We start from the raw sequence: 23,373 nt of genomic DNA, 5'->3' as shown, positions 1-23,373 counted from the left end.
TGAGATACGCCGCCGACACACATGTGGCACTTCCAAACATGTCCAAGAGTTGGGTCCGTCCTGGTTACGAGAAGCTTGACCTGAACGCGGAGACAAAGAGATCTGGCCACCCATTTATAACAGACTGAACTACGGATCAAAAAGAGGGGCATCTGGGGTTGATGGTGGTTGCTTGATGACAGAAGGCGGGATGTTGGGCGGACACACATTGGGGCTAGTATGAAAGTGACACCTGCATAAGCCAATATTCCATGGCCACCTCCATCATCAACCATCAGGTCTGGCAGTACTAACAGTCATGGACATTGATTGATGGAGGAGTCTAGAACGAGGGGTTGAGAGGGTTGGCTGAATGACCGCAAGTGTGGCCGCTTTTGGGGCTCTTGTGGTAAATACCCGCGTAAAAGCTTCATGTTCGCTAGACACACGGTGCGGTTCTTTCTCGATCCCTCGATCCCACCCTTTTAGTTTTGATATCCCATCATTCGGGGGATTTTGCCTGCCCTGCCTGCCCGCGCGACCGTCTGCATCAGCAGCAGCGGCAGCGTTCCAGCTGGGCGCGCGACTGGAAGCATTTGCCCTCGATTTTCTACCTTAGCTTTTACCATTTCTTGTGCTAACGGCGACCGAAAGCCAGTCAGCAGCACTACGTGAAAGCTACCGAAGAAATACAGATGGGTATCACTTCCGTCCATCCATCCATCCATCCCATCATATAACATTCTTTCTGACTACAAGTGCCGGTGTTCCAAGCATCCCTTTCGGGTTCCAAACCTTTCCCATCGCTCTCCACTTGTCTATGCTGTCTATGCTGTGCTTGCTCCACACCCTACTGTCGAATGATGAGGTTGGTTTTGTCAACATCCCCGCGCGGTCCGTAAGGGAGAAATATATATGTCAACAGGAAGCCAAAAGTGGACGGTGGTGGTTGTACGTAGGGATTGCGATTGGGATGAGGTTGATGAGGTTTTCGGGGGTTCTGGGGCACAAAGTATCGCCCAGGTACCAGGCCGTGGCTGGCCATGGGTGGTTTTGCCGACGTTGAAATGTGGACGATGCGGGAATGCAAATCCCTGCAGGCCGCGCAGTACGCGATATCTACCTCGTGGGCCCCACAAACCTCACAGTGCCAGACGACGACGGCCCACACCTCTTCGACACCCGGAGGCGTGTTAGCCTGCCAATTGTGTGGGCTTGGTCCGTGTGTGCTACCTTCTTTTTTGCTAGGTGCCGCTTCTTCACTCTGCTTTCGCTGCCCGTCCACGTCCATCTGTCACTCTTGGGTCTTGTCGCCTCTTCTTCAGTGCCCTCCATTTGGACGACCCAGTCTCGAGTCGATGAAGGACGACGAGCCAGAGATAATTAGTAGGTAGTCTACACAACTCATCCGTGACGCCGGAATCTATCCCGAAGCACGGCATTTCTCTATTCTCATAGCACCGGTGGTAGTATATACCGAAAAAGAAATGGCGAAGAGCCGGGGCCAGAAATGTACCAAATTGTAGACGGCCTGTACCTTGTGCCTTGCCTTGCCTTGCCTTGCCTTCCTTGCACGCACCCACGGCACCGCACGCCCATTTGACGCTTCTTGACTGGGTCTGGGTCTCCATTATTACCTTTGCCCACATATCTCCCTCTCCCTTCCTTTTTCCCTTTCCTTTGGCAAGATTTCCCCCCGATCCAGATGCGCTCCATCTAGCTTCATCAGCCGTTTGCCCATAGACACACGTCTGCACAGGAGCTTCCCGACGACAGCCCACGGCCAACGCGCATAGTACACGGCCCCCCTTGACTCCATCTCATAGTCCCCAGGCCACTCCACTCACTCACCCTCCATTCACCCACGGCCGCGCCTGACCTGAGCCCCCATACATACATTTGTCGATTTACTTGGATTTGGCCTTGACCTCACACTTGCTCCCTGGTCTCCCCGATCCGGTGCCGACGACCTTTTTTCTCTCTGTTATATGGCTCGTCCGGCGAGGTATCGCGAATTTCAATCCCCCGACGGTCTGGCAGACATCTTTCCACCCCGACGGTTCCTCCGTGTCTCCACGCAGGGGGCTCGCAGCCAGGCTTGTTGAGATTCACTCATTGCCCGTCTCATCTTATGGACCGTTACCCGGCCCGCCGTCACTCCTCTCTTGGCTTTTCTTTTTCCTCCCATGACATCTGGCGTCGGCGCCCTTCTTCACGCCCCTACCCCCCCCCCCAAAACCCAAACCCAAACCCACCTTCTTTCTTCACGCCGACCACTACTGCCTTTTGACATCAACAGCAACACTGACCAGGGCGCCCTTCATTTCCAACAAACCTTTTCAACCACGATATCACCGCCACAACCGCCTCAGCCGCGTCTTCACTGCTCGACAAGAAACTTAGGCGGAGCGAGTTTTCTCTGGTATCTGGTATCTGGAATCTGACGCCTCTTGACTTTTTTCTTTCTTTTTTTTTTTTTTTTTTTTTGTGCTTTTCGGTGACCTGTTCCCCACCATGGCACAGAAAAGTGGTGTGAAGCAGCAGCAGCAGTCTGAGGACCAGGCGCAATCTGCAATTTCTACCAGTTCGGCCACTCCCTCCTCGTCCTCGTCCGCCAAGGACGGCGCGGGAGCAACAGTCGCCAACTCTAATACTAACTTGGGCGGCCCGGTCTCATCCACATCCACGGATCACCCTCCACCGCCTACCATGAGCAACCTCCCCAATTCATCTCGCTCGTCGTCCTCCACGGCGAGCACCACAAAATCGGAATCACCACAGCCCATGGAGAAGTCTTCGGCTTCGGCCGCCGCCAAAGATGCTGGTGAGAAGGCCTCTCCCTACGGCACGCGATCTCGAAATCGCACTGGTGCTGCGCGCCCAAATTATGCCGAAGACAGGGACATCGACATGGAACTATTTGAGCACACCAACAAAAAGGACACCGACTCAAAGAAAGCCCCTTCATCAAAGCAGCAACATCTAGAACCACCAATACCACAAGAAGCCAGTGCGACATCGTCGTCATCATCACAAGCACCACCAGCAGCCAATGCAGGCCAAACAGCCCCGCGTTCCGGCAATGCATCTTCACGAAAGCCTCTGCCCGATGAGAGCAGGCAAACCACGGCCACCACAAATGGCACCAAGGATTCTCACCCGGCTCCATCATCTACGACGTCGACAAACACGGCAAACAAAACTAATGGCAATTCGACCTCAAACAGTCACAAAGGCAAGAAGCGCAAAGCTACTTCTGCGGCGGCTCCGGCTGCTGATGCCTCGACTCCCAGCGGAAGCCAGACCCCGTCCGGGACCAATGGAGCTTCGACCTCATTGCTAGCGGCTGCTGTTCATCAGCGACTCGCGGGGACGGCATCACGCTCGATGGATGGCGGAAGTGCGACTCCTGGCGCGCCTGGCTACGGTGAGACGAACATGCTCACTTTTGAAAACTGCAAGTCGCGGCCGACAAAGGACGGCAAGATGATAGCCGACGACGGGACTGTGCTGCAAAAAGAAGGTGAGTCGGATACCGGGAAATTTGGACGATATTTCACTTCTGACACAGACATGCAGATCACGTCTACCTGGTCTGTGAGCCTCCGGGGGAGCCCTATTACATCGGCCGCATCATGGAGTTCTTGCACGTCAAGAATGACACCAGCCTGCCAATAGACGCAATCCGCGTCAATTGGTACTACCGACCAAAGGACATTGGCCGCAAGGTGCAAGACACGCGCCTGGTCTTTGCCACGATGCACTCGGACATCAGCCCGTTGACCTCACTCCGCGGCAAGTGCCAGATCCGCCACAAGGCGGAGATCAAGGACCTGGCTGCTTACAAGCGGGCGCCCGACTGTTTCTGGTACGAGAAGCTTTATGATCGCTACATCCAAAAGAACTACGAGGTGATCCCGACGAAGCAGGTCATCAACGTGCCCCAGCATGTCAAGAAGGTGCTGGACGAGCACTGGAAGTACGTCCTGACGGAGCAGGGCCGCGGCAAGGAGTTGACGAGTGCCGTCAAGACGTGCAAGCGGTGCGTTACGTACTGCGCAAAGTAAGTTTGTTTCCTTTTTCCCCGAGCCTTTCCCATTTTCCATTTTGGCGCGGGGGGGGTGGGTGTGTGTGTGAGAGAGAGTGTGAGGTGGTCGTGGTTCGTTCGCACCGGGGCGCGGGACCAATGGGGTTCCCTGGCGTGACCCAATAGGACCGCACCCCCATGCATGCACCAAAAAAGCGATTAAAGTGGGGAGCTATAACTTGTACCAAAGTATCTTGAAATGCTGACACATCAACCAGCAACGATTCGGTCGACTGTGCCGTGTGCCAACACACGTACCACATGAACTGTGTCAAACCCCCCTTGCTCAAGAAACCCAGTCGTGGCTTTGCTTGGTCCTGCGCCGCCTGCAGTAGAGCACACGAGCGCAGGCTTGAAGGTCGCAACACTCCTGGTCTCGCCGACGGTGGTCGTGATGGCGAAGACGATGAGCTCCTCGACGATGAGGACGAGGAGATGGGTGGTGTCGATGGTGTGCAGACTGGCCGCACCAGCCGGACAAGCCCTGCTTCGGATGAAACCCGGCAGCCACCTACCGCAGAGCAGATATACCATGCTAGTCTCTGGCCATATCGCTACTTTGGCATGCATTGCAAGGTGGAGGACGCTCTCGATCTGGACGACCGCATCTTTCCCCGTGCCAGCACCAGACTGGGTTTGAAACATCAAGCTGTCGTGGGTCCTTGGCCCGGGAGACCGGTGGAATATGTCAAGCCTCTAGAGTTCAAGAAAAGTGGCAAGGGCAGCAACAAGCTCACCAAGGAACAGCAGGCTCTCTTGGAAGCTGAGCGGATCGAGAAGGAGAAGCGCCCAAAATGGGTTCAAGACACTCCGCCAGGGTATATCGAGCGCGGCGGCGACGAGACAGTCACCACCCTCTGGAAGGAGCCGGCCAAGGTTGGAAATGAAATGCCTGATGCTGCCATCGATGATTACATGGACACCGCCAGATCTATGGCCGTCTCGCTTGGTGTACCGAAACAATCCACCAATCTCCAGGATGTGGCGAGAGATCTTCTTTTCAAGTTCGATTTCAATGCCGAAAAGGCCCTCAGGACACTTCCCAAGGTGCCGAAAGAAGATTTCAAAGAGCCAGATTTAACCCCAGCAGAGCAGAAGAAGTTCGAAGAGGGCGTGGCCAAATATGGCTCCGAGTTGCATCTCGTCATGAAGCACGTCAAGACGTTGAAACCAGCTACCGTCGTCAGATACTACTACACTTGGAAAAAGACAGACCGCGGCAAGCAAGTTTGGGGCAATTTTTCCGGACGTAAGGGCAAGAAAGATGCCAAAAAGGCCGAGGCGGCTGCCAACAAGCTGGCTGACGACGTTGCTGATGTTCACGATGACTCGGCGTTCGACACGGAGAAGGCCAAGGAGAAGAAGAGAGGCTTCCTGTGCAAGTTTTGCGGCACCAAAAACTCTCGCCAGTGGCGGAGAGCGCCGGCTGCTGCTGTATCCGCGGTCACCGAGAATGGTGGCCGTGGCGCTAACAAGGACAAGAAGGATCAATGCATCCAGGCGCTCTGCCGACGATGCGCCGAGCTGTGGAGACGTTATGCTATCCAGTGGGAGGATGTTGAAGAGGTTGCGAAGAAGGTGGCCCAGACGGGAGGTCGCGGATGGCGGAAGAAGGTGGACGAGGATCTTTACAAGGAGTTGTTGGCGGCTGAGGAGATGGCCAACAATATTCAATATCGCACCCCCGACCCGGCTGCTACTGCGAGCCCGGCACGCTCTTTCAGTGCCCAACCGACGGATAAGGAACCGCCTCGCAAGAAGCTCAAGAGTATTCCCGACAAGGATGCTGATCAGACCGCTTCTGAGTCGGGTAGTGTGGTCAATGCTCCGATCTCCAAGAAGAAGGAGAAGGCGGTTGAGAAACAACCTCCACCGCCACCTCCCGTCCCGGAAATGCCCAAGCCGCGGACGCTGCCTTGTGCTATTTGCCTTGAGATGGAGCCCATGGGTAATCAGCATCTGTGCTGCAGAGAGTGCCGCTTGACGGTTCACCGGAGTTGCTACGGTGTGCTGGACAACAGACCTCCTGGAAAGTGGACATGCGACATGTGTGCCAATGACAAGAACCCGCAGGTCGCTATTGTAAGTTTTGCTCAGGTTTGATTGCAAAGGTGCAATTGATGTTAACTTGTGTATCTAGGACTACAAGTGCGTGCTTTGCCCACATGAGTATACCCACCATGACTTTGTCGAGCCGCCCAAAATCTCTCACAAGAAGAAAACGGAGAAGGAAAGAGAAAGAGACAGGATGGAGCGCGAAAATGCGCAAAAAGCGGCCGACTTTTACCGCAAGAAGCAGGAGGAGATGAATCGGCCTGTCAACCCTCGCGAGCCCCTGAAGTGCACGACCGATAACAATTGGGTGCACGTCACATGCGCGGTCTGGACACCGGAGGTCAAGTTCGGTAGCGCAAAGGCGCTGTGTCCTGCTGAAGGAATTCCCACGATCCCGAGGGCGAAGTTTGCCGAGATTTGCAAGGCTTGCAAGAGAGACGGAGGAGCTTGTGTGTCTTGCCACCAGTGCCGCGCCTCTGTCCACGTCGAGTGTGCTCACCAGGCAGGTTATGCTCTGGGTTTTGACATCACGCCTGTCAAGGGCTCGAGGCGCGATCAGCACAATATTGTCAGCATCAATGGGGACGCTGGAACTATGTCGGCGGTTGTCTATTGCAAGGAGCACCTGCCTACCAAGACGGCTATCTATCGAATGCACGACATTGTGGCGGAAAACGGGACGACTGCTCTGCAGCTGTATGTCCAGAACTACAAACAGGCCGATACAGCGCTGAAGGGATGCGCCAAGAAAGCCAACCAGATTGCTGTCACGTCCAAGGTTTCGACATCGCCATCCACGCCTTCGCATCACGTCAACCGCCGGGCATCTCTGATCAACAACTCCATCTCGCACATTCTCAACGGGGATGCGCCAATGGAGGACGCACCGTCGATGCAACAGAACGGCAAGATCTGTCTTACCTGCGCCACCGATGTCAGTCCCAAGTGGCACCCGATCAATCAGGAACAGGAACGCGGGCTCACCAACGGGTACTTCGGGAACTTGGGCTCCGAGGCGCAAAAGTTCGTGGAACAACGCAGTTTCCAGTGTCACAAGTGCAAGAAGTTGGGTCGCCAGCCGAATCCTCATCCGCAGCTCAAAAGAGAGCCTACGCCACCACCCGAGCCGGTCCGGCAGGCTTCGCAAGCACCACCGGCTGTTGTTCCTATCGGTGGCCCTACCGAGCCTCGTCACCCCAGTATCAGCTCCTACAGGACCTGGTCACCTCCCCCGATGCATTCTGCGTCGGGTCCTCCGCCCGTGGTTCAGCCACCACCGCAGCTACAAGCTCCTTTACCAGGTCCGACTGCTCCCCAACTGATCCCTCCACCGGTAGCCGTCCAGTCACAGGCGGTGCAACCACCTCCTCTTCCGCCCACCATCGTCCCGAGAGGACTGCCCGTCCAACCTCCACCGCCCGAGTACGCCCCAGCAAACAGGGGCTACAGCGAATGGCCCCGAGCCTCTGCCCACCCAAATAACATGTCACCTCTACTCAACCATCCCCGCGAGAACCACCACCGCGAGAACCACCACCGCGCCCCGACCCCTCCCCCACTGAGTATGCCACCCCTGGCACCACCACCAAACCACCTCCGTCCACCACCGATCCAGACAATTGGCCCACCGCCTGGACCACCACCCCACAACGGGATAATGCACTCGCCTTATAGGAACGGGGTCGGGCTGAACGGAGGGGGGTCATCACCGCCTAGGAGGACGAGTGGACCTCACCAGCCGCCGCCGGTGATGAATGGGTATGGTCATCATGTCGAGCATATGCGTCCGCCGCCACCGCAGCATCATATGATGGAGCCGCAGCCGCAGCCGAATTATCTGAGGCAGGGGGGGCCGCACTGGGGGGGACATGTGCATCAAAGCCCGCCGCCGTTGAGAGAGCCGAGCCTACCGCCTCCGAACAGGGAGCCGAGGGCGAGTGGGGCTAGTGCCAGTCCTTCGTTGAGGAATTTGCTTTCTTAGGGGGGGGTTAGTGGCCGAGGAGGAGGGGGTTTTATGGGGGGAGGAAGAAGGAGTGGGTAGACAGGGGAGTGTAATATATAGTGTATATTTTGAGGGGGAACACACTCAGAGGAAATGGGTAGCGGGGGAAAAAAGGGCTTCTGAGGGTTTGTTAGAGCGAGAAAGAGCGTTTATTGAGTTTTTATTTTTATTTTCTTTTTACATGTTCTGGGTTGTTGTTTGTTTGAGCGTGATTGGAGTGAATGGTATATAAAACTGCGGTGTGGGGTCTGGAATGGGCCTTTTTCTTGTCTTGTTATTTTGGGGGGGGATAAGGGTTGGTGGTGTTTGAGGGAGTTTTATAAAAAGGGGAGAGGGGTGTTTTTGACAAAGGGGGTGTTTTTGTATATCGTGGCATAGGGCATTGGCAGGCAGGTCTACATTGGGGGAGGTGGTGGTTTCAACAAAGCAAAGCATGGAAGGGGGGTTTTGTCAATGGTGTTGTTTTCAATATTATATTGCTCTGGTTGGGGGAGGGAGGTATGCATAGGTACTGGGCGGTTCTGTTGTGTGGTTAAGGGGGAGGGAGAGATGGGAGAGATGGGAGAGATGGGAGAGATGATATGGCGAGTGTGATAATAAATATCAATAACCGTGGACAAATATGCTTCATGCTCACGCTTCTTGTGTCCTGTTACGTGAAAGTGATGCAGCCTGACACCCTATAGCCAGGCGAATAGCATTATTGCCATGGCTCTCCGACCCGTCAGTGAGGTAGGTGGGTTTTACCTTTTTTCGCCTGAGAACGGAGAGGGGGCGATCAATGCATGTGAGTTTCGGTAAGATTCCGTGATTGGGAATTCCAAAAGATGCATGTAGGGTAGTGTACACTAACTAGGTAAGCGCTCTATTTCCCTGCTGGTCAGTTCCGAGTTCACTTACAAACCTGTAGACTACCTGGTGAGAGAACCCTGGAAACCTGTAGAAATTCTCACGATTATGTCATGTCATGATAAAGTACGTGCGCGCACATGTGTTCTGGGACTTTGCAGCTGCCCTGGGATTTCCCTTTCGCTTCACTTAAAAAAAGATTCCCCCGTTCGCCGGCGCCGATGCGGAGGAGGATCCCTTGTGGGTGGTGTGGCGGATGGTTGGGTGGGGGAAGGGTGTGTGGGAGGGTGACGACAGAAGACCCTGGGTTCTTCCTTTCAAGCCACAGTTTGGAGGGGTTGAAGAGTGACCAGGCTTCCTGAACGCAGAAGCCTCCCGCTAGATAGATATTGCTCGGTTTCCATGCGCATCGGCGCAGCACTGGGATTTCTACAGAATTAGATAGATGGGTACCCCTTACCTGTCAGTGTTGCCGCTGCTCAAGCAGTGCACGGGCCTATGATGCATGCGGCTTTTGGGACCTGACAAGGGGGGGGTATTACTGGAAAGTACTGCACTAACAGCACCAGCCACACTCTAGAGTCTTCGATGGAATTCCATCAGGAGGGGAGTGGAGGGAAGGCAACACCTGGGCTTGGGGGAAGAATTTCAGCCTCTTCTGCCGCCCTCTTTCCCACCCCAATCTGCCCTTGCTCATATTCCCCTTGGACAGGACCCCTCTCCTTGCGATCAGTTTCTTAAAGGACGAAGTTCTTTTAACTTACTTGACCAACTGGCGCCTCGAAAAAGGTCCAACGCAAACAACAACCCCACCCCAACCCTTTTCTTCCCCAGAAGATACGAAAGTCAACGGGCGAACAAACAAACCGACGACTCAGCAGAAGGGCTCGGCTATTTCCTACACCGGCGATAGTGACAAATTCTTGCTTGCTGCGACAACAAAATCGGGCAACTTTGAGAAGAAGAAGTTCAAGAGAGTTTGACGCATTTGCGCAAAATCGGCGAGCGCAAAATTCCAAAGCAGACTGTAGGTTTTCCTTCTTTCCACTTCCAACACACACATCCAACTCTATCGGTTTTTCCTGGCAGCCACCAAGCCCGGTCTTGCCAGCGGCCCAGCAGAAAGCTTACACAGCCTCGGGGTACGGCATACACATACTCTGGGCGCCCTGTTTTTTTTTTTAACGGTTGGCTTTGCCAGTTGCCCACCTATCCCCCCACCGCTTTTCACTCCAGAAAGTTCAAGAAGACCTCTGGCCTGTGGCTTTCTTCGCTCTTCCTAACTTTACTCTGTTGCGCCATATCTTTTGGAAAAGTGCCCGACATCTTTGCTAACTTTATTGGCCATTTCAGCTTTCTCGGAAGAAACCCTTTTTACTAAGCGTCATCCGCCGAATCGAGACAGCAAGCTGTTGTTTCCTTTTCGATACAATCAGATCCAACCGCAAACATGGTTAAGGAAGCGAAATACTACGAGATCCTTGGCGTAAGGAATCCCAGAATGCCATCTCGGATTTTTGAGGAAAGCATGTAGAGTTTCTGACATGATTGGTGCTGCAGGTCTCGCCAAATGCGACGGAGCAGGAGTTGAAGAAGGCGTACAAGATTTCCGCCCTCAAGTTCCACCCAGGTATGTAGTTGTTGTTGGTACAGTGGCAGGTTGCTGTAGCATGACTGACTTTGTTGTCTAGACAAGAACCCCAACAACCCGGAGGCCGAGCACAAGTTCAAGGAGGTTTCACATGCTTACGAGATTCTTTCCGACCCACAAAAACGCCAGATCTACGACCAGTATGGCGAGGCTGGTCTTGAGGGCGGTGCCGGCGGTGGTGGCGGCATGGCTGCTGAGGATCTGTTTGCCCAGTTCTTTGGTTCCGGCGGCTTCGGCGGTGGTCTTGGTGGCATGTTCGGCGGCGGCACGCAGAATCGCGGGCCAAGCAAGGCCAAGACCATCCACCACGTTCACAACGTCTCCCTCGAGGACATTTACCGCGGCAAGATCTCCAAGCTTGCCCTTCAGCGCTCCATCATCTGCCCCAAGTGCGAGGGTCGCGGGGGCAAGGAAGGTGCCGTTCGCAAGTGCACAACTTGCGACGGTCACGGTATGAAGACTATGATGCGCCAGATGGGTCCCATGATCCAACGCTTCCAGACCGTTTGCCCAGACTGCAACGGCGAGGGTGAACTTGTCAAGGAGAAGGACAGGTGCAGAGGGTGCATGGGCAAGAAGACGGTGGTTGACAGGAAGGTTCTCCATGTCCACGTTGACCGTGGCGTGAGAAGCGGTACCAAGGTGGAATTCCGTGGTGAGGGTGACCAAGCGCCAGGCATCCTTGCGGGTGATGTCGTTTTCCAGATTGAGCAGAAACCACACCCTCGCTTCGAGCGCAAGGAGGACGACCTGCTCTACAACGCCGAGATTGATCTCGTAACGGCTCTTGCTGGTGGAACAATTTACATCGAGCACCTTGATGAGAGGTGGTTGAGTGTTGACATTCTGCCTGGCGAGGCTATCTCACCTGGTAAGTTTTGACTGGCGTCTGTTGGTTAAGAACGTCTGTCTAACACGATTTAAAGGCACCGTGAAGATGATCCGCGGGCAAGGTATGCCATCATACCGCCACCACGACTTTGGCAACATGTACATCCGATTCAGCGTTAAATTCCCCGAGAAGGGCTGGACTCAAGACGAGGCCGCCTTTGAGGCCCTTCGGAAGTGCCTCCCATCGCCAGAGATCATCAACACACCCCCTGCTAATGCCATGACGGAACCGGCTGATATCGAGGATGTGGACGCCAGCTCCAAGGGTGGCTTTGGCGGGGCCACTGCCATGGATGAGGACGAGGATGATGGGCACCCGCATGCCGAGCGCGTACAGTGCGCTTCGCAGTAAGGGGGAGCGGGGGAGGTTGATGTGATTTGGGGAGACTGGAGGTTTTTTTTTTTTTTTTTTTTTCTGCAAAAAAGTCACACACACCAAGACATATATCCATACCCGCAGTAGCTCAAGTTTATTGATTACTGCATCTTGGATGCGGACATTTTTGCAGGAACCAAAAAAAAAAAAAAAAAAAGAGAAAGAAAAACCATAAAAAAGAGTCTCTTTCCTTGCTTAATGATATAGCCCCTTTTGAAGAGGGGGTTTTTTTCGATGGACGGTGTGAAGGGTGGTGAGCATGAGAAGAATGTTTTATTTTTCTTTCTTCTTTCTCAAACAAATAAATATTTGCATGGGCTGGAAAGACATGGGATGGATGGGATGGGGGGCAAGGCTCTCTTTGTTTGGTTGATGTTATACCTAAAACAAGAGGGTCTTTTTTTTTTTACTTGGTTTATTTGTGTCGCTTTTTATGTTCTGAGGTTTTCTTTGGTGGATGGAGGGGGGGAGGAGGGGGTGAATCTTGGAGCGACTCCCGGGTGAAAAGGGGGGGGGGGTTAAGGGAGGGAGGGAAGGAAGAAGAGTTTTGTTTGTTGTTTGGTGTGGGAATGGCGAGGGGGGGTGCTGAAATGGGGGTTTGATTTCTGAATTTTGGCGTTTTAGAAAGGGGATATCGGTGAATACAATAGATGGGGAGGAGGGAGAGCGGGGTAGGAAGTAGGAAGTAGGGAATGTGAGATTGTTATGGAAGCGATGATGATGCTTGACTTTGAGTGACTTGCTTGACCACGGTTTACAGACCTCGATCCCTTTCTCGCAAAATTGCGTGTGCGGTGAGGTCGACAACGAAGTGTGATGGAATTCAGGATCGCTGCTCTCATGCATGCTGCTTGCTGTTCCAAAGATATGTCTGCTCAATCCAATTACACCTCTCGGGCGTCCCCAATTGATAGTTGCTCTGAGATTTGTAGCCACATCCCTGAAAATTGGGGGATGTGTGTCGCGTATTGAGCTCATACTTTCGGAGGGAAGGGGTTGATGGTGATTGATTCCTTGAGACTTTGCTGCCACTGGCACTCCTCAAGCAACTTGAAGCGTGATAACCATTCTTCAATTAAACTCTCGAGACCTAAAATCAAAATCTCGAATCTCATAACCCGATAACACCACTCTTCGCACAATCTCAAAACAAAACAGTCCAAAAAAAATCACCTCGCCCAACCATACAAGACGGTCTCCTTAATGGTCCAACTCCAACTTGTAAGTCGCCACCTCAAAAGCCTTCAGCTCAACACCAAACCCATCCCCATCCACCTCCACCTCCTCAACCTCATCCTCCAGCAAATTCACCTTGGTCACCCTCTTGATCCCCCACACACTCTTCACCCTACCCCTCGCCAGCCCCCCAAGACTGTCATACATTCTCAAAATCACATTCTCCTCCCCCGTCTTCTCATCATCCGCCCCCCTTTTGACCGTGTCCAGCACCAACCCCTCATCCGACTCGCTGTCCAACCACACCCTCCTCGTCCGCAACCAACTCTTCACATCCCCCAGACTCTCCACCTCAAAAATCTTGAGCGGGTTGTTAAACTCGTACCCCTTCCTCACAGTAACATGGCTCAGCCCCCCCTGATGCGGCAAAATTCCCCACCGGATGTGATGAGTTCCCATATCAGCATGCGCATCAGGCGCCTTGGAGCTCCTCAGCAGCGACAGCCTCATCAGGTTCCCGCTCGTGGCAAACCCATACTTGCAGTCGTTCAAAACAGAAACACCATAGCCATGCTCCGACAAATCCGCAAACCGATGCGAGCAAACCTCAAACTTGGCCATGTCCCAACTCGTATTGTAGTGAGTAGGCCTCCGCACGATACCAAACTGGGTTTCATAGCTCGCTTCCGTGTTGCGGATATCCACGGGAAACTCAACCTTGAGAAACTTCATCGTCTCGTGCCACTCCACCTTGCTGCTGACCTCGACGAACGACTGTTGGCTGGGAGAGCACGCCGAAAGACTAATCACCGTCTCGATGTAGCTCTTGTCGCTGATCTTGGTCTTGGTAATGACGCTGACGCGGTGCTTCTTCTGCTCATGAACCTTGGTCTCAGAGGTCGAGAGCTCCTTGCGACTGTCGAGATGGAACACCTCGACATCCCAAGCCTGCCAGTACAGAGGCTTGTCGTCAAAAATGACGTATCGGTTGGCCTTCTGTCCCTTGGGAATGATCTCTCGGTTGGCCTTCAGGTCGTAGAGCGATGTGATGAGGCCGCTCTCGAGCTTGACCTTCAACTGGGTGTTCTGGAGCACAAACACATCCGGGGATGGCTGTTCGAGCGTCACCAGCGTTTCCTCGCTCTTAAGGGAGAAAGGCCGAAGTTTCATAAAGGGGCCTGGGCCGGAAGCGACGGCAAGTTCGCCATCGGCAAGCTCGACTATCTCGTGACGCGACCACGGAAGCGAGGTGAACGCCACACCAGTGTTTGACGTGACAGTATCGGCGGTGGCTTCACGGAGGCCTGTAGCCTCGCCGAGAATCTTCTCGGCGGTCTCGAAAACCTTCTTGTAAATCTGCACATCGTGTCAGCAACCATCTCGCTATGCAAATTCAGATCCCTCACCTTATCAGAATCATGATAGCACATCTCAATCGAGCTTCCGGGCAAGCAGTCGTGGAACTGACAAAGAAGAACCGACTCCCACATCTCATCAATCTCCTTCTTGGGATAGGCGCAGTGTCCCTCGATCGAGGCAATGGTAGCCAGCAGCTCGACAGCACGGAGCGCATCTTCGGCTCTGCGGTTGTTGCGCTTGTTGTTGGACTGAGTGGTGTATGTTCCGCGGTGCAATTCAAAGTACAGCTCGCCATACCACGTCACGAGCTTGTCGCCCTTGGCTTCGAGGTGATCGAAGAAGTCATCGACCGAGCTGCCCATGTGCACCCGAGGGAGAAGGCCTACCGTGTCGCTGATACCACGAGCGCGGCGTAGCTTCTCGAGATGCTGCCAGGTAGGACCGCCGCCACCGTCTCCCTTTCCAAAAACAAGAAGCGAGGTCGGGTCCTGGTCAAGAGACTTGTGCTGCGACATGCTACGCTTGACATCGCCGAAGTGGGCCTCCGCCGTGTATGTTTCAGCCGGCGGCATGTGGCATATTACCTGTGAGCCATCTAGAGCAACCCAGTTGAAGGTGGTGTGCGGGAACTTGTTGATGTTGTTCCAGCTGAGCTTCTGGGTGAGGAAGCGCGTCATGCCGGCCAGCCGACACAGTTGAGGGAGCTGGCTGGAGTATCCAAAGGTGTCGGGCAGCCAGAAGGTCTGACAGCGCTTCCCAAAGTTTTCCTCGAAAAAGCGCTGGCCGTACACGAACTGACGGACAAGAGACTCGCCGCTGGGCAGGTTGGTGTCGTGCTCAACCCAGCTGCCGCCGATGGGGTGGAACTGGCCATCCTTGACCTTCTGCTTGACACGCTCAAAGACATAGGGGTACAGTTCCTTGAGCCACTTGTACTGCTGGGCTTGGGAGCAGGCAAAGTTGAGCTCGGGATACCTCTCCATCAAATTGCACTGGTTGGACCATGATCGGGCAACCTTGCGCTTGGTCTCATCAAATGGCCAGAGCCAGCAACTGTCGATGTGGCAGTGGCCAATACCAAAGACAAGAGGCTTCTTGTCACTCTCGTACACCTTGTGTGAGTCGACATCGGGGCCGAGGTACTCCTGAGCAATCTTCCGGCACGTCTTGAGCGAGTCTTTGTTGCCGGGCTCGAAGGCCTCGATAATCCTGTTGTAAACATCCAGAGCATGATGCTGCTCAGGGGAGTCCGAGGGGAACTCTTTGGCGGCGTCGCCAATGATCCAAGTATCGATATGCAGGCCGCGAGCGTCCGGGTTGACCGCCACAATGTTGGCTCTCTCGACGGTGTAGTACCTGTTCGGGTCGGGAGCAGCGATGAGGTCACCCTGGCCGATGCCAAACATGCCGTTGCAAGCCATCTCGACGTAAAAGGTGTGTTCTTTTCCATCAAGGAAGGGCTTGGGAAGAACCCACTCCACTCTCTCGCCGCCGCCAGTGAGGCCCTGGAGAGGCTCGCCGTCCTCGGACCAGATCAAACCCTCGTTGTTGGCGTCCCAGTGAAACTCGACCAGCTCCTGATCGCGAACATTGTCCGGGACTGTGATTTTGACCTTGAACCAATGAGTGGTCCAGGATGGACCAAAGCTGGCGCCGACCTTGGTCTTTTCAAAGTCATGAGAGACGGCCTCTTTGAAGGTTGGCCTGGTCTGTCCAGGAGCGTGCCAAACCCAGAGTTGGACATGAGGCTCGCCGTAGACGACGGCATCGTTCATCATGGAAAGGAGGTTTTCGTTGGCATATTGGCCCCTGGCGTAGAATTGGCCGATGCGAGACTTGTAGATTTGGCTGATGTACTGGCCGACTGGTTTGGGAGCCCGGATGGGATAGTCACTTCTAGGACCATTCCCGCAGTGGTTTTCGCCGCCCATGGTGACCGAAGAAGGGGTTGGAATTTTGTATAAGAAGAAGCTCAGGTGTTGTGAGGAAAAGGAAGAGTCAAAGAGCTATGAGAGCGGATGATCAAGCTGTAGCTGTCGAGGCACCGGGCGTCTGCAGCACTTATATATATTGTTGTGATGGTTGGGAGGTAGAGAGAGGAGGTTAAGGTTCAAGTTCAGGTGCCTGGTCAGGTTTGGAGAGAGAGAAAGAGTCAAAGTCTGTGAATCTCCGTGACGGGCGTAAATCAAGGACAGGTACTACTGTGTACGGAAGTAGTTGGTCAACGGATGCAGCTTCGTCCTGGTGATGGCGGAAGCTGCCAGGGCGGGCAGGGCGGATGACAGGGGTGTGTTACCGAGAACAAGACCACATCCCGGCTCCCCGCAGTTCCCCGCCGTGCTAGGCGACCAATCAAGAACCGGCCTCTCCACCGCTCTGTCTCACCAGTTCCACCCAAGGGATCATGGGGTAAGATGCCTGCCCCTGTCGATTATCTCAACCTTCTCTCTCAACTGGCCCTGAGCAATTGCCAAAATGGGTGTTACCGCCTGTCTGCCTGCTGTCTTTGATCAATATCAGATCAAATCCCACGGACTAGTCATTCAGCCTCGAGTCGGTCCCGAGCTACCTGCTGATTCAAGTCGTTTAAGCCGTAGGTAGGCAACAGGCCACAGTGCACAAGGCTAGATATAAGTTGTTCGTCACACAATGCACGGAGATGAAACCCAAGGCAAGAGTGATCTAGCAAAGCCACCGGATGGTGTACCCATGGTCCTACAGGTCTAGGCACAATACGGTATTATCTATTTATTCAAAAATACTACATTCCAGTTCAAATCCTATGCATAACCCATCATCGTCAACCGCTGGCTAATCCCACCCAAGAATATAAAATGAAAAATAAAAAAAACACAAAATACCAAACCCTATATACGGCCCATGAACCTCCATGCGTGTACATACCCAAACGCCTCATAACCCATTTCATAACCCTCATCATAAAACACTACTATCCCTACTCTTCCTCCTATCCGTTCCCTCTACCGTCCCCAACTGCGCATCCTTGCTCAAACTCCCCATAGTATTCTCCTCCTCCTTCCCCTTCTCCATCCCCACATGCTCTTCCTCCTCTTCATATTCCTCCTCCTCCTCCTCCTCATATTCCTCCCCCTCTTCCAACTCCTCTTCCTCATAACTCATCTCACTCTCACCCTCACTCTCCTCACTCTCACTCTCCTCAAACCCCACCAACCCCAAAAACGGCACCTCCACCCTCGCCAGTTGGCTCTTAATCAACCCATCCGCCACCTCAAACAACCTCCCATCCCTATCCTCCTCCCTCTCCCCCATCCTATCCATATCAAAATCTCTTTCTTGTTCATCCTTAGGCAGCTCCCTCCCCGGCACAAAATCCCCCTTCTCCAAAGGAACACCCATCACCCAATTCCTCACCGTCTCCCCCTTTGTCACCTTACTCTTGGCGCTGTTTTTATTATTGAGCGCCCGCTTGAAGGTCTTTTTCTGCCGTTTTCGCCGCCTGTTGATACGGTCCCTGATATACCACGCCACGACCAGCATCGCCGCCTGCGTCATCTCCTGGCATTTTGCTCTCTGGGCAGCGGCCCACTGCTGGCAGCGCTGCTGCTGGAAGTTGGCTACCGCTTGGCAGCGCTGTTGATAGTACGAGGCTATGCGGGAGGCCATGGCTATGTAGCGGGGGTCGACGGCCGCTTGGGCTGCTGTGGCGGGGTCGATTCCGACTGTGGTGGGGGGGAAACCTGGTTGTTGTTGTTGTTGTTGTTGTTGTTGGGGTTTGGAAGAGGGATAGGAAGGGGGGAATGTTGGGGAGGCTCGCAATTGGGGTGGTGGTGGTCGCATTGTTGATCGGGAGGATGGTCTTGGGGAGGTGAGACTGGGGGGATCAGCTTCGGATTTGATGTGTGGGCCGGAGGTTGTGGAGTGTGATGGGGTTGGCTCGTGGTGTTGTAATCCTAAACCGATTCCGCGGTATTGCTGTGGTGGTTGGCTGTGATGTTGGTGGTTGTGGTTGTGATGCCCTGGTTGTTGAAAGGCGTTTGGTGGAAAGAGCCCTTTCATGAACATGTGGTGGTCCGGGGGAGGGGTGACGGGAATCTGGGGGTTGAAGGAAAGCGGCCCTGGCATTGGCGCCGCCATCATGACCGGTTTGTGATTTATTGTGGAGGTAAGTGTGTGTAGTTGCTTGCTGATGTTGCAGGGTCCTCGAGTGTCGTTCGATACTGTTTGCGCTCATAAGAGGGGAAACGACAATTTGCGACAGATAATCTCGGATCGAATAGGTTGGGGAAAGCCCGGAGAATAAAAATAGATGATGGATAGATAGGGTATCAAGCAAGAGATGAAAGTATCATTCAAAGAAGAAGCCCCGCAGGTGGGGAGGGGGAGAGCGACGAGAGCGTCTTATACCTTGACCTACAGTCCTTTGATATTGAATAATACTTGAATAACACGGCTAGGTAAGGGAACCCTGGTGAAGTGACGTTGGCTATGGAACCAGTTCCTGGATGCTACTTTTTTCGAGAAAGGAACGGCATCCAGAGTCGGGTGCACAACCTGGCATGTTTGGTTTGGCAATGGGCAGAGGCATGATAAGCTCGGTTCGACTGGGGTTGGCGGGCGGAGCATGGAAAAATGGGCTGAGGACCAGGTCGGGAAGCGTGGGTATGATGGCAGAAGCAGGCCAAAATCGGTCGATACCGACGGCGGCTGGCAAATCGCCATCAGGGGGACTGCCCAGCTCGAGAGCACCATCGGGCCACCCTTAATCATGCCAGGCCAGGGCACTTTGTCCTCTTCGGATTTAATCAATGATGAGAAGAGGCATCATCCACGTTCGTCTGAAGCTGCATCCCCCCTCCATCTTGCATGCTGTAATGTACGGATACCTACTCCTCCACTATTACACAGCAGTTAGGCAGCTAGACAGCTTCCATCCTACCTGGTATCAATGAAACGTCGACAACAGATATCCCGTCTTCCGGGGAACAGACCCTGCCAAATTGCCGGGATTTGCTAGGTGGCCATCGGCAGGTGGTTTTTCGGGCCATTTTTAACCCTTCGTGTCTGTCTTGTCTATTTTTCGGTGTTTGGTTGTTGAGATGAAAAACACGTTTGCTGCATTGTTGGAGGTGCATGATTCGCAGATGTCGTCTCTCAGCAACAAACACATGATCCAGACCGCGAATGGGCCCATGCCCGCTTTCCAAGACATCGAAGCTTGACTAGATCAGGCAAGACGCCTCTCACCACCGCGGGGCAGGTGAAGGTCGGTCGTCAGAACCCACACCTGGGCTGACCGAAGTTTGCCTTTTTTTTCATGAATTCTCGTAGGGCTGAAGGCTGTGCGCTGTGCTGCATGCCTTTTCTGCCGGTTGTCGCTTTTTTTTTCTTCTTTTTTTTCTCGTTTTTTTTTTTTTTTTTTGTGGTCAGCGAATTCAAAGGGGGTTTCCGCGACAACCACTGGGAAGACCCGAGACAAAAGAAGCTTTTTGTCCCCTGGAAAGCCACTCCAAAATAAACCCCTGCCCAGTCAGTGTCTGCGGGGGATTCCGCCCGCCGCATCGCCAAGAATTCTCGGATTTTACAGGACAACTCTTAACACTAGAATTTCCATCACGTTGTCGCCTCGTCAACAACCAATCCTGATTATTCTCTTCTCCTGATGCTGTCCTCGCGACCACCACCAGTTCCTCGCCTCCGGATAGCGTGTCTCGCCCAGACAACTCGCTGCCACCCGCGCTGTGGTCCCGCCACCGTCGGGCGGTGTGGTGTCCGACATGTAACCACGGCCTTGTTTTCTGGATCCTCTGCTGCGTCTGGAACGCGTGCGGCTCGTCTGGCTCCCTTGCAACACCTTCAGCTCCGCAGCAAGAAAACTACCGTCGTCAAGCTGGACAAGCTGCCACAGGGGCTGATCGTACCACCAGAGACGCCGGCTCCAGTGGAACAAGATGACGAGCCCCAGTACCCGACAGTGGTGCAGCAGGCCCGCCGCACCATGCAGAAGTTTGACAATTGCGTGCTGCTCACCCGTGTCGGCGGCTTCTACGAGCTGTACTTCGAGCACGCCGATGAGTACGGCCCGCTCCTCAACCTCAAAGTCTCACAGAAGAAGACAAACGCCGGCCCCGTATCCATGGTATTTATCTTTATTGTGCCATGTTCCATCCGTCCGTCCTTGTAGTTAGTTCCAGCTTGTATCTGATGACTGTTCGTGTGTTGCCCAGGCCGGCTTTCCATTCTTCCAGCTGGATCGCTTTCTCAAGATCTTGGTCCAAGACCTCAACCGCCATGTAGCCATTGCTGAAGAGTTCCCCAACGATGCCTCGGCCAAGATCAGGTCTGGTGGGTTGATGCATGACCGTCGAGTGGCCCGTATTGTCACTCCCGGCACCCTCATCGATGAGAACTTCATGGATCCTTATGCAAACAACTATGTAATGGCCGTTCATCTGCCCGAGAAAGCGGAATTATCGGACCATGTGAGCCGCCAAGCGGGACAGCAAGCCATCAACACGCCAGACCCGGCCGATGATGCCCCGACCCGTATCGGTCTAGCATGGCTGGATCTGTCGACCGGCTATTTCTTCACTCAGCCGGCCACTCTAGCATCGCTCGGCTCCGTGCTGTCTCGGGTGTCCCCTCGGGAAGTTGTTCTGGACAAGGCCCTCGAGTCTGCCGAGGATCAGGGGATCGCGGCTATCCTGCAGGAGGAGAGCTACCTGGTGACGTACTCTCCCCAAGGTGATTTTCAGTCGCTAGACGACTGGCAGCCCATGCTGGAGGGTAAAATCCCGGCGAAGGAGGCCAAAAAGTTTACAGAGGAGGAAGTAGATGCCGGCAGTCTGCTGCTCCACTACGTGGGAGATCGGCTTCAGGGGCTGAGCATGAAGCTCCAGCCACCGGTTCGCCATGTAAACATGGAGGTGATGAATATTGACAAGAATACCATGCGGTCACTTGAAATTAAGGAGACTGTCCGGGATGGTACGTTTAAGGGGAGCTTGTTGTACGCCATCAGGCGAACGGCAACCAAGAGTGGCGCCCGGCTTCTCAACCAGTGGCTGAGTATGCATTTTGTTTTCTTTCAGCATTCAGAGCCATCAGCCTAATTTGTCTCCTAGGTTTCCCGTCAACATCACTCAAAGCCATCAACGCCAGACTTGACCTGGTAGAACGCTTCATTCAAGACGAAGAACTTCGAGATGCCATCATCGTCCTTCTCCGCAGAAGCCATGACTCCCAGCGCCTCGTCCAAAAGTTCGCCCTCAACCGCGGCGATGCCGATGACCTACTCCAGCTAGCCAGCACAATCAAATCAACAGAGGACATAGTCGCCCTCCTTGAAGCCTCCATAGCCTCCCAACCCGAAGAAGTCAAACCAGCACCACCAGAAGAAGATGCCACCCCGGAGGAGGAAGAAGAAGAAGAAGACGAGGACCCCCTCGCCACCCTCCTCTCCCGCATCTCCCTCAAATCCCCCCTCAAACTAGCCCACTCCATCCGCTCCGCTATCGATGAAGAAAACCTAGTCCAGCAACACCAACTAGAAGACTCCCGCGCCGGCGAGCTCCTCTCCCTCGCCCAAGAAATCGTTTCTTCCGAAGCCACAGAAGAAGACGGAACCATCCTCCCCAAATCCCGGCTCCCCTCTTCTTCTTCCCCTTCCCAAAAACCCAACCGGAGGAAGGTACCTTCAATACGGGACCACTACTCGGAAGAAGCAGAACTCTTCATCATGCAACCCCGCGCCTCCCGCCTTTTGAGCTCACTGCACAAACAACTCGCCAGCCTCAAATCCCAAAAGGAAGAGCTCTGCCTGTCTCTCCGTCGGGAGCTGAACCTCCCATCCCTGACCTTGAAATGGACACCCCAGCTAGGGCACATCTGCCACGTCAAAGGTCGGGACTCTCTCTCCTCCCCTGTCTCTGACACCCCTTCCATCAGGACCCTCTCCACCTCCCGCAGCACACGCTCCTTTCACCACCCAGCCTGGTCATCGTTGGGTGACTCCCTCTCCCAAACCCGCCTCGCTATCAGAGCAGAAGAATCCCGCGTTTTTGCGTCGTTGCGACAGTCGGTGATTTTGAATCTGGTAAAGTTACGACGGAACGCCGCCGTGCTAGACGAGCTAGACGTCCTCACCTCCTTCGCCTCGCTAGCCCGAGAGAAAAACCTCGTCCGCCCCATCTTGAACACCTCCACCGCCACAATAATAGTAGGAGGTCGGCACCCCACCGTCGAGTCCGCCCTCCAAGAACAAGGCCGCACTTTTACCAAGAACGACCTTTTCCTTTCCTCCCCCTCCTCATCCCCTTCCCAACACGGCCGCATCTGGCTCGTCACCGGCCCAAACATGGCCGGCAAATCCACCTTCCTCCGTCAGTCCGCCCTCATCACGATCCTCTCCCAGATCGGCTCCTTCATCCCAGCAGACCACGCCCAGCTCGGCCTGGTCGACGCAATCTTCTCCCGCCTCGGCTCCTCGGACAACCTCTACGCCTCCCAGTCCACCTTCATGGTCGAGATGCTCGAGACCTCCACCATCCTCCGCCAGGCCACCCCCCGCTCCTTCGTCATCATGGACGAGATCGGCCGGGGTACAACGCCACAAGACGGAACCGCCGTCGCCTTCGCCTCCCTCCACCACCTCGTCAAGGTCAACAGATGTCGTGCGTTATTCGCTACTCACTTCCACGACATCGCCGGTTTGATCAAAGAACAAAACTTGACCGTCCAAGACGGGGGTCGGGATGGAGTGGTGGAGATGTACTGTACCGATGTGGAAGAAGACGAAAACGGGGGTTTCGTCTATGTGCACAAACTCCAAAAGGGCGTCAACAGGACGAGTCACGCGCTCAAGGTCGCGAGGTTGGCTGGGTTGCCTGACAAGGCTATTCAAGTCGCAAGAGAAGTGTTGGAAAGGAATGGGCTATAGAACGCATAAAAAACAATGTCACATCACAGGA

General features: G+C 54.2%; 5 protein-coding genes across 5 annotated transcripts; 3 read left to right on the top strand and 2 right to left on the bottom strand.

Moving 5' to 3' along the window:
* Positions 1-1,601: 1,601 nt before the first annotated feature.
* SNT2 (putative PHD type zinc finger protein with BAH domain-containing protein) lies at positions 1,602-8,404 on the top strand. The gene is made up of 4 exons (XM_062942306.1): positions 1,602-3,502; positions 3,559-4,042; positions 4,285-6,148; positions 6,207-8,404. The coding sequence occupies exons 1-4, from the start codon at positions 2,494-2,496 to the stop codon at positions 8,100-8,102; spliced, it is 5,253 nt and encodes a 1,750-aa protein (XP_062805240.1). The 5' UTR covers positions 1,602-2,493; the 3' UTR covers positions 8,103-8,404.
* A 1,200-nt stretch (positions 8,405-9,604) lies between these two features.
* Positions 9,605-12,350, top strand: YDJ1 (Type I HSP40 co-chaperone). The gene is made up of 6 exons (XM_062942305.1): positions 9,605-9,999; positions 10,326-10,458; positions 10,533-10,602; positions 10,664-11,494; positions 11,550-12,039; positions 12,071-12,350. The coding sequence occupies exons 2-5, from the start codon at positions 10,423-10,425 to the stop codon at positions 11,864-11,866; spliced, it is 1,254 nt and encodes a 417-aa protein (XP_062805239.1). The 5' UTR covers positions 9,605-9,999; positions 10,326-10,422; the 3' UTR covers positions 11,867-12,039; positions 12,071-12,350.
* Positions 12,351-12,890: 540 nt separating this feature from the next.
* Positions 12,891-16,686, bottom strand: AMS1 (Glycoside hydrolase, 38 vacuolar alpha mannosidase). The gene is made up of 2 exons (XM_062942304.1): positions 14,473-16,686; positions 12,891-14,422 (listed from the first exon to the last, which is right to left on the bottom strand). The coding sequence occupies exons 1-2, from the start codon at positions 16,354-16,356 to the stop codon at positions 13,091-13,093; spliced, it is 3,216 nt and encodes a 1,071-aa protein (XP_062805238.1). The 5' UTR covers positions 16,357-16,686; the 3' UTR covers positions 12,891-13,090.
* Positions 16,687-17,362: 676 nt separating this feature from the next.
* On the bottom strand, positions 17,363-18,544 carry QC764_110340 (uncharacterized protein; the record flags this gene model as incomplete). The annotated part of the gene is made up of 1 exon (XM_062942303.1): positions 17,363-18,544. The coding sequence occupies one exon, from the start codon at positions 18,542-18,544 to the stop codon at positions 17,363-17,365; it is 1,182 nt and encodes a 393-aa protein (XP_062805237.1).
* A 1,308-nt stretch (positions 18,545-19,852) lies between these two features.
* Positions 19,853-23,373, top strand: msh1 (MutS protein 1). The gene is made up of 3 exons (XM_062942302.1): positions 19,853-20,543; positions 20,632-21,472; positions 21,529-23,373. The coding sequence occupies exons 1-3, from the start codon at positions 20,067-20,069 to the stop codon at positions 23,340-23,342; spliced, it is 3,132 nt and encodes a 1,043-aa protein (XP_062805236.1). The 5' UTR covers positions 19,853-20,066; the 3' UTR covers positions 23,343-23,373.

Source organism: Podospora pseudoanserina, chromosome 1 (assembly GCF_035222485.1).
Source record: "Podospora pseudoanserina strain CBS 124.78 chromosome 1, whole genome shotgun sequence".
NCBI lineage: Eukaryota > Fungi > Ascomycota > Sordariomycetes > Sordariales > Podosporaceae > Podospora > Podospora pseudoanserina.
This window is presented reverse-complemented; position numbering and strand designations above follow the sequence as displayed.